The following is a 16,505-nucleotide window of genomic DNA, read 5'->3' as shown; positions in this document are numbered from 1 at the left end:
CGAGTGTGAGTCCGTGCGGGTATGTGTGTCATTAAGCCACGTTACAGTGCAGGATTGCATTCAAGCACAGTAGACTTAGAGAAACTTTTTAGGGGGGATTGCCCTACGTACCCGTTGCGCCATAACCCTCCTCTCTCCCTGGTCGTCCTTTCAGTTTAGATAAATCCCCTCTGAGGCCAGGGTGGAGACGAAATGAAGAAAGAAAATCCAAATAAATGGGAAGACGTTTCAGCCAAAATCCCGTATGCCTGTTTTTCCACGGAACGGTGAAGCCAGCCCCCGCTTTCTGCGCAAGTTTAGCCCAGGCGCGGCGAATAGGTCCTCGGCTATCCTCGGGGCAGCGGCACCAGGCTCCTTTTCCAAAACCAGGATGAAAATAAAATAGCCCCTCAAACAAAACTGGCGACTCTCATGGCTTTTTGCCACTCCGCCTGTCAGTCAAAACGCGAGGGCTTGTCAAAAGTACCGGATGAATGATGGTCTGACGCGCGTCTCCACGGGATCGGCACCACCTAAATGTTAATGGTCACAATCACAGTTAAAAAATGAAGCAGCTCTCCTCTCGTTTTCTTTGATCACTCTCGGCTCCCGGCTTGATTTTCTTATGCAAAAGCGTCTAGAGGAGATCAAGAGGAGGTGGGGTGATAATTCTGGCTTAGGCTTTCTTAAAGGAGCCACGATCGATGCTGTGCGTGTGTGCGTATATATGTGTGTGTATGTGTCTGTATGTGTGTGAGTGCGTGTGTATGCGTGAGCCGCCTGCCCGTTTGTGTACAATGGATGTGTGTGTTGAGCTGAGGAGGAGCGGAGGATCTGGACCAGACTGCTGAAACCCGGAAGTAGTGGTGGCCATAACAGGTCGCGTCTTACACAACGCACCGGGCTGCAGCAAGTCGTGCGGAGAGGAGGGGGGGTGGGAGGACCCTGCGAGCCCAGCCAGCCGCACTGCGAGCTGGAACAACACAGGGATAAACAGAATATCCACCTATGACTCCAGCTTCATGTCTCATCCTCATAAAATGACTTTATTCGGCAGTCTGGACTGATATATAAACATTGAAACCTCTGAATTACGTGATTTTCGGGATACACTTCTCTGCCTGTAAACAGTTTAAACGACTTATTGAACCAGCTTTCAACCCTGATGTTGTCAGGTATGTTGTCAAGAGCCCATACAGTCTGAATTGTAGATTAAGTTTGTACTGGATATTACTTTATAGTGAATAATTTAACTTATATCACCAAAAAAATACGTTATAGGTCTAAAACTAGTTAATTATAACAGCTTTATAATCAGCTAGGCTTCTGTTAGACTGTCAACATCATGTCTGCATGATATCCACAGTGTATGTTGTAGCCAAACGGTCCAGTCTTGTAGGTTTTAGGGCCTCTTGCAGCTCACAGCTAACGTCTATACAATCTATATACCTGTCACCTTTACAGTAGTTTAAGTAAGATTTAAGAATGGAAACGCTCAGTCTATAAAATGCATAGAAAGTGTCTGCTGCTGATAAATAGAATAATAAATACTACTTTTTTCCAAGTTAATTGGCAGCATTGTTCATATATTCATTTTTTGAGCATTGCTTGTTGTTGATGCAAAAGTACCTTAATGAGTCTTCAGATTTACACTTGTGTTGTGGTCTGAACGCTGAATTATGAAATAAGTCGTGAAAACGTTAGAGCAGCTTTTCAACGCATCTTATATGTGTAAATAACAGTTCATATGTCGTCCGTCCCCTCTCCCCCACAGCAGCTCTGAATGGGTCGCTCCAGTCAGCCCGGGCTGTCCAATGGCAGAGAGGCACAGGGATGGGAGCCCCCTATTGGCTCCCCACATGATCGATCCGGGGCTGATTGATCGGTTTTAGGCCACATTTGCGAGGAGGCGCAACACAAAACATCATCCGCGAATAGAAAACACACACTTTGAGTTTTCAGTCAGCTTCTAACCGGCTGTAAATCCACCAAAAACACTGAATATTTGACCGAGACATCTCTCCCTGTCTCTCTCTCTCTCACCACCAATTTACACATCTCTGAATTAGTTAGTTCTAAATGCACTTACACTTTGACTAAACTTTGGAAAACCAAACATAAGTGAAGATATTGCCAGCTGTCTTCTCTTGCACTGTGTAGCCTGGTGATTAATACAACTTTTCCCTCTTTATAAAGATCCGTTCAAGAGTTTCAAGGTTTGAAATGCTGTAAAAGTTTGAGCAAATATTGATGAACCCTAATTGAAGGAGAAGAAAGTTAAATTCACGAGTCATTTCTGGGAAAGTAATGATATCACTGAGTAATGAGTGGATGTAAATTAACAAAACAGTTTGAATTTAACACCTTATCTCGTTATATTTCATTCCTCACCAGGATGTGAAAAAAGGGGGATTATTCTTCTTTAACTTACTTTATCAAAGTTTTTTAATTAAGAAAGGAGTTTATCTAACTGGAGATTTTCATAAAAGATTTATGAGATATTTCATAGTATATAAAGTAATATTAAAACGGGATAAGTTACTGGTCAGGATTAGTTTTAAGGGAAGACGCATACGCAGACGATTTCCTAAAATTCTAATTGATTTTTCTTTATTTGAGTCGTTCTTTTCCACATGGTGAGCACCGACTAGAGGTTTACCTGAGATTTTATTTATTTCTCACCCCATCACACATGAACGACGAGTGTGTAAAAGAGCCACATTATCTCCTGATTATGCTCATAAGGTGTTGCTGGTCTGTGACAGCCTGTTTGAAGTTTTTTTTTTTTTTTTTTATCCCCCTGTGCAGTGCGTCCAGTCATCGATCATCTGCCCCCGGTGCCAGAAACGGTGTCATAACATAATAATGCGGCTTCACACATTCAGCGGTGATTCCTGCGGTAATACCCGAGCGGTGGGATCCGATGGGACAAATTTACAAGCATGAAATGACTATCAAAGCTTCCTGCAGTCCGGCCGGCGAGGCTCCGGGTCGCGGACAAGCAGAGAAGCCTCGAAGCCGCGCAGGACGCACGGACTTTTACGCACAGAGATACCGGATCAAATAAGAAAGTGTGCTGACTTGTGCTCGTGGGGTTTGTTAATTCATTAATTTGTTGGTGAGTAGAAGCTCTCATTCTCTTCTTTTTATTTTTTGTAGGCATATCAAATAATTTAAAAGGATTATCATTGCCACTGAGATATTTTGTTGAAATGAAGCCTTTAATTAAAGGCAACTGTTGTTTAAATCCACTTTCGGCGAAATTTGTGGGTTTAGTGAAACCCAAACAGGATAATATAGCTCCCTGAACCACAAGGTACACTAAATTTTAGTGGGTCATTGAGAAGAAGTAAGGCTAAATTAACATGAAAGGAGATCACATCAGCGCCTGACCACTGTAAAAATAACTACAATGGCATTATAAAGCAATTATGTTACTTCAATTAGCGTCTATAAAAGCAAACTGGAGCTCCACTTTCTCTCCTGCAGTTGCTCTTTCGTGAGGGTCAGCGCATTTTGGCATCCTGAAAGAGAGCAGGGGGGCAAATACCGTCATTTCTGTTTAATCCGCTTTGCGATGACGGTAATGCTCTGAGCCGTTTCAATAAAATCAGCAGGTATTACTTTCAAACGGCTGAATGTAAATTGACAGCATGTTTGACTGCCGAAACTAATGAAAGCGTTACTGGACGGCCTGTGCGCCGTGACTTGTGCTGTGTGGAGACAAAGAAGTTCCAGCCTTTAATGTTAGTTTAAAAAAAAAACACATTCACATTATGTTGAATTCTATTGTAGATGTTTTTCTTTTATTCCTCACTGTGTTACATATTATTATTTCAAGTCACTAGCGGTTATTTTTAGTTCGCAGACATGTTATAATAAATAATGCAAATTAGAATATGAATTTTAATATGTGCAGTTTGAGTAAAAAAGATTCTTTTTTTAAAAAAAAAAAACAGCTCCAGGTCAGAGATGTGAATCAGTGGCCGAGCCTTTGTGATCCTCTGTATCTCTTACTGCTTGTCTGTAGCTGTTTGAAGAAACAAGGAGCAACTGGCAGCCTGAGGAGTCAAACTGAGGTCAAACTTTTTGCAGCCCCGCAGCTCTGCGCCCAAACGTGTTGGGATCTGCAAAAAAAGGCCACCGAGTCTCTCTGCTTTGTGTCACTGCTGCAGCACACAGGCAGACCTGCTGCAAAGTTTTCACAGCTTATCTAATTATATGAAACTACTAGTTGTATTATCGCCTGTCAGAATATCCAGCACGATTCATTAGGGTGCATTTAGTCGCTGTGAGCTCCGGTAGGGAATTATTCAGACAGAAAAAAAGGGCGATTGAAAGTGCACAATAAAATGTTTCTCTAGCGTTGGAGATTTATTTTAAAGAGTGAGTGTAAATGCGAGGTAGCATGCAGTGCCATATAAGAACAGCATACATGACTCTCCATCATCGTTTACAAATTGTTACTAATTTATTAAAGTGTAGTGGTTAAATTATTTTAACATAAAGTTTGTCTCAAATTATTGCACGATGATTTATTTAAATCAATGAATATATTGATACACTTCCTACACTAATATCTGGGGAGTGAGTAACCTATAATTATGGCTCCGAAACCATCATAGCTAATAGTTTGGGTTGTGTTTTATGGTGTAAAATCACAATTTTGGTTTAATGGCAAGGCTCTTATTATCACAATTCTCATTTTAAAACATGAAATTTTTCATTTCAACAGTATCTTTTTTTCCTCAGAGTGTTCACTTCTGCTGGATCCTGCAGCTTGGCCCAAATGTTAATGTGAGGCTCCTCTTGCCTCTCACACACATGAATGCTTAATCATTTGCGCCTTCTACCGGAGCTGCTGGAAATTACATGTACTGCAGGAGAGGCAAGAGAGAGGAGATCTGTGTAGATAATTAGAAATAAAAAAGTTAATCCTGTGCGATATAAATCCACTGTTAAACTTTTTGTATACTTTTGTAGCACTGTCAGTATTTTTTTAATATTCTGCACTTCGTTGAGTACAGAATATATTGTTTCAATCTATAAAGAAATCGTTTTATTTCTCTTGATCTTTGTTCATATAAATCATTTTACATGCTAATAAAATATATAATAAAGCCAGTTGTCTGGTGGTGTCTTGCCTTTTATTGCAAATATCAATTTATGTGTTTTTTTTTCTATTTGAAACTGGCTTGAAAACTGTTGATACTACATGAAGCACAACAAAATCTGCCCATTTCTATTTGCTGTATTTATTGTGAAAGTAACATTTTAGAAATTACCTTTGAGCTTTTTTGTTGAGCTCCATGTGATGGTCAAAGACATCTGCAATCATAAACAAATTAGGAATAAAGGCATGAAAAAGCGGGAAAACTTTGATGCACAAATTGACACTCAGCAACCTTTTAAAGAACATCATCTTCTCATGTTACTATGTGCAAAACTATAACTTGAATCTGTATGTTTAAAACCCCAAAAAAGCTTCATTTAGCTCTGCTGCAGCCTAAAACAAAAATAAAAAAAAGAAAATCTATGTTGTCAATGTGGCTGCTTTCTCACTAAAAACCTGATACGTAGGTGTTGCATTCATGTGAACATATGATGAAGAACTGCAAGCGACTGAACAATGAACGGACACAAACGCTGCTTGGATGTGACAGTCACACTGACATCATTCATCACACCTATAGATACATACGTGATTAACATCTGCTTTCCTATATGGTGAGAACTGTGTGAAATTAGATGCACACGTAGCCAACACACACACACAGATATGTAGACCTATAAACATATAGATTCAAGCACACGCACGCACACACACACACACACACACACACACACTACAGCAGAGGCCTGTAATAATAGCTGCGCTGAATGCTGCAAGTCAATTTTCACATTGTGCCACTGGCCACCGGGTCAGCAGCTCCACTTTTACCCTGAAAGGCTGCTGAGTCTGAATTAATCCCGCAGACAGATAGAGAGCTCATCACTCCATCACACACACCTCCCTCCCTCCTCTCCTTCTCTCTCTCTCTCTAAATGTCTCTCGCCCTCCCCTTCCAGCAGCATTTGTCACCGCCGCTATTATTTCAGGTGTGCTAATGGCGTCGCAGACACTTTTGCTGAGAGAGGAGGAGAGGACGGAGTGAAAAGAGGAGGACAGAAGGAGGGAAGGAGGAGAGTATCATCATCATCTTCATCATAACTCTTGTCTCCCCCAGAAATCCAGGGGTGAAAGATTCGGGTGAGGGAGGTAAAGGGTGTCACGTGTCGGCCAGTCTCACCGTTCAGGGTGAAGGGGGGGGAAGGGTGGTAGTGGGTGGATGGGTGAGGACGGGGAGGGGAGGGGAGGGGAGGGAGCGAGGGGGTTCTCACACCTCCCAGGGAGACTGTGAATTGATCAGCACCTTAGAGAGAGAGAGAAAGAGAGGGAGGGAGGGAGGGAGGGAGGGAAGGAGAGAAAGTGAGAAAAGGGGAGAGCAGCAAAGCAGAGAGAGATGAAGGATGACGATGAGGAGAGAACGAGTGGAAAAAGCTGGGTGTTGGAGCCGAGTTATAAAAGCAGGAGGGGGAAAAAAAACACAGCGATAGGAAGGGAGGAGTGAGGGAAGGCTGCAGAAGAGGTGTGAAGACTCATCTTTTCCTGGATGGGTGTGAGTAGTCTGGAGTGGAGAGTGGTCTGGGAGCACAGCATAGCCTAGTGGTAATAAACCAGCAAACCCCAGTAGAGAAAAAGCCAGCATCAGCTATAAGGAAGCCATATGAAGGGCTTTAATTCAAAATGTAACACGCAGTCTGTGTTTTTTGAAGTTCATAGATCAATATTTCAATAATACAGCTGTTACATCCTCATATATAGTATCTTACTGTTTTGAAAGTCAGTGTCAAGAGAATGTTTTAATTTGATGATTTTGCAGCTTAATGTATAAAAAAAAATTCCATGAAGAAAAATTAAGGCAAGTTCAAGCCCAAAATGAATCATGTACAGAAGTAATAATTGTAATTTTTTAAAATGTAAGCATCATGTACTCTGAGATTACACAGGTTTTAAACACACTATGTCCAAAATATAACTGTTACTTATATATAATACAGATGAGAGACTCTTGTGTAGACATCCAAAGATTCAAAGCACCTCCTACATGTTGTCTAGAGAGCAGATATGTCTTTAATTCCAATTATAGATATTCAATTTCAGAGGAAAAGTCTCCAATAACTTACATATTTCTCAGGCTTTACGGCTGAAGTGTACCACATGGACTCTTTTCATTTTCAGGGTGAAACTGTTCCCCCAGATGATGGCTGCTTCCTTGCCCAAGCAGCTGGTAGAATATATAAACCTTTACCACCAGTAGCGTTTGGCTTGTGGCTGATCTGTACCTCCCAGCCTGCAGTAAACACATGGTCATCAGTTAAAAGTACAGTCGCAACACACGCTCACACACCACATAACCACTACGTAGCATTCGTATGTAGATGCACGTGATAAAAGCTGGAGGTTTTCAGTTGCTGTTGTGAAAAAGGAATTGCTAATAAATGAATTAATTTATGATAAAAGTAAAATGTAAACAGTTTCAGATTCAACTTTTACAGGATTTGTTAATTCCTCTTGTGTGGTTATTAAATTAGTGTGTAAAAGATTGTAATATAAATACTTATAATCCCTAAACATATCAAATAAACAATGTAGAAATATAGGTATAAATAATAAAACATCAATAACAGATATGACATGAGAGAACAGGTAATAACAAGTATTGCATAATATATATATATATATATATATATATATATATATATATATATATATATATATATATATATATATATATATATATATATATATATATATATATATATATATATATATATATATATATATATATATATATATATATATATATATATATATATATATATATATATATATATATATATATATGAACAGCATTAAAATAAGCGACTGTCAGAAAAAATTGGACCAAATGAACCAGCTAAAATATCTTTTTTTTTTGAAAGTCTGTAAACTATGTAAATGCTAAGATAAAAAGATATTTGTTTCACTTCATATTATCACATTCAGATGGACTGTCAGAACCATAAAAGCTGTTAAACCACTGGTTTTACTGGGAGTAACTAAAAGTCCCGTCCGAGAGGACCAGAGGTACGACGTCTGATGTATTCAGATACGAGTCTGCTGCTGATTTGAAAACCAACAACAGATTCTTAAAATCAAACATAGCACCAGTGATAGGACTGTGTGCTGTTCAGCATTATGTGCTGCTGCAGTCTGAATAATCTGCAGATCTTCTAAACATTTCTTGGTTTCTCCTGCCTCTGAGAGAAACACTTTGACAATATGCTTAAAATAAAAAGGAAGGTTTGCCGATAGTTATGATGTGGGGTTCCAAATAAATTCAAATCAGTTACTAAGATGTTGCAGTGAGATTGAGAGCAAATATTTGGCATTATATATACACACCAGGTCAGATACTTGTACACCAGTTCAGCAGCGGGGCGCCCGTCCATCCTGGCAGCAGTGAATCAGATTACCAAACATACTGATTGACTGCAGTGGTTGCTAGTGAACCTACTGCCATCTCTCCTAAACAAAGTTATCTCTACCGAAGTTCATGAAGAGGTCAGTGGTCACATCATCTCGTCTAAGATCCCTCGTATACTGTACGTCCCTGCAGGATCCCAATAAAGAAGCTTTCAAAGCATAAATTCCTGTCATAACAACAAATGTCAGAGATGCGGTGAAATACAGCAGATTGGCTCTGCTCTGCACTAACTGTGGCTTTGCTGCAATAAATGGAAGTAATTATTCTACTCCTGTGTAACAAAAAAAAAAAAAAAAAAATCCACCAAGGCTTTTCAAACAATGAGACACGAACGTGTTTTCTGTGAAAAGTTCTTCTAAACCCACATGCAAACTGTCAAAGAATCAAGGTAGTGTGATTTGTTGAAATTTATTCCACTTAGCTTTTGTTAATTATCCAGCATCGCAAGTGTCATAATCATCAAAAGACAACAACAGACGACTTGGCGCGCGTTAATGTTTGACACCTCTATCTTTATACCCTTTGTTCTGTCGCTCTTTCTTTCCTCTTTGTTTATCACACATTATACCACACCTGCCTCCATTAATTATTCTTCCCTCTCACTTTTTTCGCTTTGTCCTTGAATTTCCACATGCAGACAGAAACTGTAAATTTGAAGATTTCTATTCCAAAGAGCAACATACAACAAATGAAAAGTCATTACATCATCATTAAGATACCTTCAAGAAGATCTTTACCTGCAATCTTTAACATATAAACTGTTTTATTCAAGAATGAAACTCCTCATCTGAGATACTCAATGCATGAGTTATGTGTTTTTTTTTAAACGTAAAAGTTCAGTCTTTTATGAGACTTAAACTATCTCCAGGAATGTAAAAGTTTAAAGTGTACTATAGTTTAAAGTGGTTTAGTACAATCTGTACTAAACCACTTTATAAAAAAATAAAAAATAAAAAATTAGGACTCAAAAATCCACTTAATGAATAAAAAAAGATTGTTTTTTCTCTGTCCATGAAAACTTTCAGTGATATGAAGTTTTCACTCAGGAAGTCATTTAACATCATTCATTTTAGATTAGCTGTTTTTGAATAAACATAACTGAACTGGAAAACAATCTCTAAATATTTCTAAAATTCAACAAAGAGAGAGAGAGCAGAGAGCAGCTGCGGCTGACCACTTGTGCTTTTCAAACGGGGGAAAAATGCTGTTTCCAACTAGAAACTATGACAGAGTTAATCAGTCTGATTTGACATGTTTGCAGTGATTACATTTTGCCTGAATTTGCTCCTCACCACCAAACCACCAGAACCTCCACTGCAGCAGGAGTTTATATTTCTGGTTCCTGTTATTTTCACCAAATCCTGGAATATAACTTACAAATGAATATAATTTATATCTAGAGTGTCATAATTGCACAGCATAGAATCCAGAGTGATGTAGAGTTTGTAGGAAATACTGAATAAACCAGAAGCTACAGAACAGTAATGACAAATAATTCTTGACACTAGTAGAAGTATCAGATGAGTCGGTTTTCTGCATCAGGACGACTCGCACTGTTACTCACATGCAAGAAATGAAATAAGACAAAATTAGAAATAAGTCGGATTAATTTCACATAGTTAATTGCACTGTTGTGAAAAGTAACTGTGTACAATTATTCAAGTACTGTACTAAAGTACAATTTCCAGGTACTTTAACTTCCATTTTATGCTACTTCATACTTCAACTAATTCACTGCTTTAGTTACTACTTACTTTGCAGGTTCAGATTTTAGATAGAAAATATATATGAAAAAATAAATATATATAAAATATATGAAAAAATATGATGTATTTGTATAGTTTAAACTATATAAAGTAGCTAAAATTTCACAACATGAAAATGCTGCTTACACATCAATGGATCAATAACAACAATCCAACAATATAATATCTATAAGAATCAAACACTTGGAAAGGGTTAATTCTGCATAATAATACTATAATATTTTACTTCTGATTCTTGAAGTATATTTTACTGATAATACTTCTATACTTTTACTTAAGTACATTTTTGAATGCAGGATTTTTACTTGTAATGTATTTTTGCACTGTGGTATTAATACTATTAATATTACTTCATTGTCCCTGCCTGTGGAAATATAAATCTACAGGTGATTTAGAAGCAGTGTGGATCAATCCGAGTCTCCCGAGGGACTCAACATCACATAAACATTTTAGAGATTGACCTTTCACCTATCGGGCACTGAAATAGAGTGCAGTGGGGTCACATGCCCAAAACCATTATGGATCACATACAATTTCCCTCAGACGTTCAGACAGGTAAATTGTGTGCATGCGTGACACATGCTCTTGGGGAAAGTCACATTGTCAGACCCCATGAACCTTAAAGCTCTTCAAAGTTACGCAGGTAAACGTTCCCTCTGATACCCTGATGGCTAAACTGTATCATGAAACGCACATTAAATATACCTGCATGCAAACACACTCCATGAACGTACAAACATACTCATGGCCTGTCTGAGAGCCAGTCTCTGCCTGACAACATCAGTGCAACCTGATCTGGCTTAATAAAGGCCCTTACCTGCATTTACTGCTCCGTTAAAACGCCCTCTTGTTGTTCTACCAATTCACCACACTATAATTGCACCGAGGCTGCATATGGTCCTCATCTAGTGCCCAGTGCAAGATAAAAGCCAACAGGCTGCGTCTGTACAACGCAGGGGAGAAGTGTGTGTTTGTGCGCATGTTCATATACGTGACTTTTGTGTGTGTGCTTCTGCGTATGTATGTAAGCATTTTAGGGCAAATTGGACTCAACATAACTCCGGGGATAGTTAGGAAAACTGCATGATGTCACCGTTATTACACTGTAAACGCAGTTGATTTGGCTTTGAGGATTTCTGCACGCAGCGGCCTCAGACATGTGCGCTGAGGCTGGTTCACAGATCCCACCTCCGCATCCAGGCTTTGAACTGTTCACTGAGAACAAAGTGAAGTATTAACACATCAGGCCAAATTAGTCCACTAATAAGTTGCATTCAGTATTGTGTGTGTTTTATTACTTTCACAGGAATATTTGGGACGGTTTTACTCCAAAATGAGATAGAAAAGTCTACTACAAAAAGCATAAAATGAAAGTTGTTTTTGAATGTTAGTGGGTTACTTACACTTTGACTGACAAAACTGTACTTAAGCAGACAGTCTCCTCTATATTTTGTAAAATAGACATGACAAACTAAAGGAAATTACTTATTTTCAAAATTAGAAAACAGCACTTTGGCAAGAAACTAAATAAACAGCTCAATAACTGGATTAAGACCGACAGAAGATTGGCTTGTGGACAACCTCACAGTGCTTCTTCGTGCTAATGCCAGTGCTTTTGCCTGCTCTGCCCAGTCAGGTTTATGAAAGTCAGCCGGATTAGAGCCCAGCTGGGGCTCAGTAAACCAACACTCGGCCCTCGGACTCACACCACCATACATGACTTCCCAAACAAATCTCGACATCCACCCCACCCTCCTTTATTTTGGGCTCCTCCGTCGTTTTCCCCTCGCTGTTTTTCCCTTCTCACAGGCATCGCTAACACAGCTTTGCACTGCAACTCACACACACATAAAGCGTACACAAAGACTCCCCAAACACAACACAACACACACATGTTCTGCTCCAAATTAAAATACCAAGGCTTATTGAGCAATACTCTTCTAATGGTTTCATCCACCAACGGTTTTATCTTTGCTCACATAAAAACACATGCAGCCTCTCAGCTCCGACCAAAAGAAGCTGCTCTCTTCTCTTCTTACGTAAGCTGGCAGAAAATCTCCTAAATCCCCCTCTTTTGCCGTTGTTGTGTTGCGTCTCGGCTGGCGCTCCCTCCCAAACAGCATCTGAGACCGGGGCAATTAGAACCCGAGCAGGGCCTTGGCGCATCAGACCATTTAGCATAGAGGCTAATAAGGCTGGCTATCAAAAAACCCTGACCTATTGACACTGCACCGCTATATGGTATCGACGGTGATTCGATGACACTGAATCATATCAAAGAGCTTCAAGATGTTCCCAGCGAGAGCCAACATTTGTAGCAGTTTTCTGGAGCAAATGTGAGGAACTCTATTTCCTAACAGACTGCCAATATTTGTTTTTCTTCTTTAATATATTTTCAAAAGAACAACATTTTGAAGTTGGCTACTTGTTACGTACAAAAGAACTTTTAGAGAAGTAGAATCAGCTGTAAAATAAATATTTTTGAAGGATATCGCCTCCTCTGTCATGTCATAAAATCAGGCATTAATATAAAATGAAATAAAGAGAAATTAATTTAGATGCAGACTCATTGTGACATCAAAACTGATAGACTGCTAGCAGGCACAGCGATGTGGTTCAGGGTCTTAAACTTCAAATATGATACCAAAGTCTCTGCCCTTAAAACCAGAATCTCCTAATTCCACAATTCTTTTGAATGCTTATTCATGTACGTACAAATGTTGAGCATCACTTTGACAGGTGCATAAGTGCACAAATATGTCAGATGACCAGAGGGAGAGATTTGGAGGAAAAGCATTAGAGTGTTACAAGAGATCCAGAGACAAAGTGTATGCAAGAGACAATGAGAGGAAAGGTCATAAAGAAAGGAAGAGAGGGAGAGAAGGAGTGAACGAGGCGGCAGAAAAGCAAAAAAAGAGAGAAAGAAAGAGCAATGGAAGGTTGCTGCTAATTCTTCCATATCTAAGCCTCTTTGCAGAAACTCCCTTTGTCTTCCAAGTCCCAGTCATTAGAGCCTAATCCTATCAACCAGGGGCTAATCTGAGGGCAGAGGGTTCAGCCCCCTCAGCTCCACAGGCCAACAACACACACTCACGCACACATACACACACACACACACACACACACACACACACAGGTACACACATAAGCGTAAGGCATGTAAACACACTCATGCACTAGCACATGTTCACAATGCACAGATGTTTGAACATGCACACACACTTGCAGACACACACACACAAACGTAATGAGAAGCCCATTTTTATGAAACTAATTAAATCCAAACTATTATACCATTACACAAAATCAATCATTTCCCTCCAAAAAAGTACACCAGCCCAAACTTTTTAGGCTGTGCAATGATTTACTTTATGGTTGGAAGAACAGAAGACATGTGTACGTGCCGGTGTGTGTGTGTGTGTGTGTGTGAGACGGGAGGTGGGGTGCATCAGTTTCCCACACATTCCAGGAGAGCCTCTCCCCCTGCCATCATCATTCTCCTCTTTATTTCAGCACTGACTATGCCCAAGATTAGTTATTGATCAGCAAGGATATAAATTATTCTAAAGTGAAAGCCAACAACACAGTCATTATAGATCGACTATTGACCAGCTCCGATATATCATTCCATTTCCACCGCACTGCACCCCTGCCACCGGCTGGAGAAATGCACAAATAATGAGATGGGGGATTTTTATGACTTGGGCACACTCTGCTTGACCTTTCGGGGAAGGTAGATGGATAATATCAGCATTGGGTTCTCAAATGTGATGCCATTTGGAGACTTTGGCCAGAGTGACCTGGTAAATTAAGACAGAGACAGATTTCGATGGAGATGAATGGCCGGATTGAGAGGTTGTCTGAGGTTACTTCTCACTTTCAAGTCAGTGATCAAATATAAAGATTTTGCTACAAAAGGAATTATGAACAGCTTGTCTGAGGCTTTGTCTTACAAAATGAATGACAGCATTTTAAAGTCCTTTGTTGAAAAAAGTAGTTACCATTAAATATTTTACACACAGAATTTAACTTATAAATAGTATTAAATAATGAATTTCATGTACTATTTTTCAAAATAGGCTTGTGTGTCCATTTCTGCTGACTTAATTTAATGTGCTTAATTTGTAGGGTTTTTTTGTCAATTAACTGTACTTGTTTGGTTCTAAAATGTCATAAAAAAGTGAAATTTGTCCATCATAGTTTCCCAGAGCCCTTTCAAGAGACTTTTTCAAATTGCTTGTTGTTGGGCCAACAGTCCACAAACCAAAATATATTATATATATGTTATAATATTCAACTTACAACTCTATAAAACAGAGAAAAGCAACAAATGCTTACGTCTAAGAGGCTGGAATTAGCATATATTTGGCATTTTTGCTATTGATGACAAATTGTTTTAGCTCTAAATTCATACACTCCCAACTTTACCAGGACATTATGCTGCTCTGTCATACAGTAGTTTTGTACTTTATTGTCTAGGAGTATGATGAAACCAATGCATCATTATTTCCTGTATATTTGACTGTGAGAGCAGTTTGTGAACCGCCCCGTGTCTCCTTGTTCCATCGATGTTCAATCACGGTTTTGTTTTGTTGTTGCTTTGTGTGGACTTGTGAGCAGGCGGAGATGGGGCTGGTTCAAATGGGGGGATTTTATCCATGAAGGTGTCAGAGAGTTTATCAAAGTGTAAAATACTTAAACCATCAGGGCAACACAATCCCCTGCTGGTCACAGTATAAATCACCATATATTCTTATTGGCCTAAGCCCTTGTTATGAGTAAATACATCCACAGGCAAGCGAGGCTGGCAAGGTTCATGGGAGATTCATCCAGCAATAGCGGAGGAAAAGTCACTGTCTGTGTGTGTGCGTGTGTGTGTGTGAGTGTGTGTGTGTGTGTGTGTGTGTGTGTACCGCTTAGAGAGGCTAAGGAGAGGATAAGGAGATCAGCAGAGGGGGAATATCACGCCTCTTAAGCATGTATACACTTTCTAACTTTTACTTTTTCACCCAAAACCTAAATAAATCCCCACTCATCTAAGCATGATAGACTCTCCTCACCCCTCTGTATTTTTCCTCTAAATAATCAAACCCTCCTTATTTACAGACTTTGGCACAGCCACAATACCCCAACCCAATAAATTTCAAAGAAAACCAAATATATTTAACGACTGCGTATTATTTCCAATCAGTGATGCTTGTTTACAACATTTCCTACTCACTGTGTTGGAAAACCTCACTGTATATTAACCAAAACCACACAATATCAAGTCATTTTCCATCCCCGGCCCAAATTATTTATTGCTTTCAGTTCCTTGTCTATTTAATGGATGAATTGGGTTAACGGACAGAGGGGTGGGGGGGTGGGGGTGGGGGGTGGGGGACCGGGGGAGGAGAGGAGAGGAGAGGGAAGGGAAGGAGGAGGGGGTGTAGAGGGGGGGGGGGAGAAAAACAGTTTCATATTTCTGTAAGCCTCAAACTTTTGGCAAACAGAAGAAAAGAGAACTTGGCCCTAATTCCATCTCACGCTGGCGTTTGTGCATTCTAAGTTCTCGGGGGCTGCTCTGGCGGAGGGCCTGAGCCCGTAAATTGGATATTAGGGGGCGATATAAAGGAGCCTGTGTGTGCTCCCGTCCTGGGGAATTATTGCCTCCAATATCCCTGCGTATGCGTCTAGGGCTTCCGAAGCCAGGCCAGATAGATCCTCATCTCATAAGGGGGCCAAGACTATATCCATCGCTCCTTAACTTTTATGAAGCTTCCAAGCTCTACAATGGGATTTGCCAGGGTGTCTTTTCCCCTTATCCAAGCAGAGGGGGGGGGGGGGGTGTGTGACAATGCAGATATAGCTGCATTCTTCGGGCTCCAAAGCTCCGACCTTCTATTTGAATACAAGCATTCCAAATTGTAAAGTGGCATTCTTCTTTTTCTCTGTGAAGCCAGCTCCGTGGCGAGATTTCTCCCCCCCCGGTTTTAGAAATGCTTTTTTCCCCCCCTCTCTCTCTCACTTCTCCCTCTTTTCTTTCTGACTCTCACTTTTTTCTCTGCCTGGATATCGTTTTGTTGGCTCTTTCTTGCATCTTTTCTATATTCCATCTCTTCCACTCTCATTCCTTACCTTTTCCTTGTACAGCTTGAATCTCTTGATTGCCTCTCTCTCTCTCTCTCCCCTTGTCTTTCTTAAGTCTTGT

The 16,505-nt window shown here is 39.9% G+C and overlaps 1 protein-coding gene and 1 long non-coding RNA gene across 4 annotated transcripts in view; one reads left to right on the top strand and one right to left on the bottom strand.

Moving 5' to 3' along the window:
* meis1b (Meis homeobox 1 b) overlaps positions 1-791 on the bottom strand; it is an 84,290-nt gene extending 83,499 nt beyond the window's left edge. For both annotated transcript variants that reach the window (XM_067610751.1, XM_067610752.1), the window contains exon 1: positions 112-791. In XM_067610751.1, the coding sequence (XP_067466852.1) occupies positions 112-123 (12 nt within the window). In that variant the 5' untranslated portion in view covers positions 124-791. The remainder of the gene's footprint in view (positions 1-111) is intronic.
* A 138-nt stretch (positions 792-929) lies between these two features.
* LOC137197378 (uncharacterized) lies at positions 930-5,218 on the top strand. 2 transcript variants are annotated; one of them, XR_010931411.1, is made up of 3 exons: positions 930-1,154; positions 2,788-3,097; positions 3,939-5,218. It is a non-coding gene; the product is annotated as an uncharacterized lncRNA (long non-coding RNA). The 2 variants fall into 2 exon arrangements; XR_010931412.1 differs by having other exon boundaries at positions 4,010-5,210.
* Positions 5,219-16,505: the final 11,287 nt, after the last annotated feature.

This window comes from Thunnus thynnus, chromosome 14 (genome assembly GCF_963924715.1).
Source record: "Thunnus thynnus chromosome 14, fThuThy2.1, whole genome shotgun sequence".
NCBI lineage: Eukaryota > Metazoa > Chordata > Actinopteri > Scombriformes > Scombridae > Thunnus > Thunnus thynnus.
The sequence above is the reverse complement of the archived record's forward strand: the minus strand, read 5'-3'. Positions and strand labels throughout refer to the sequence as shown.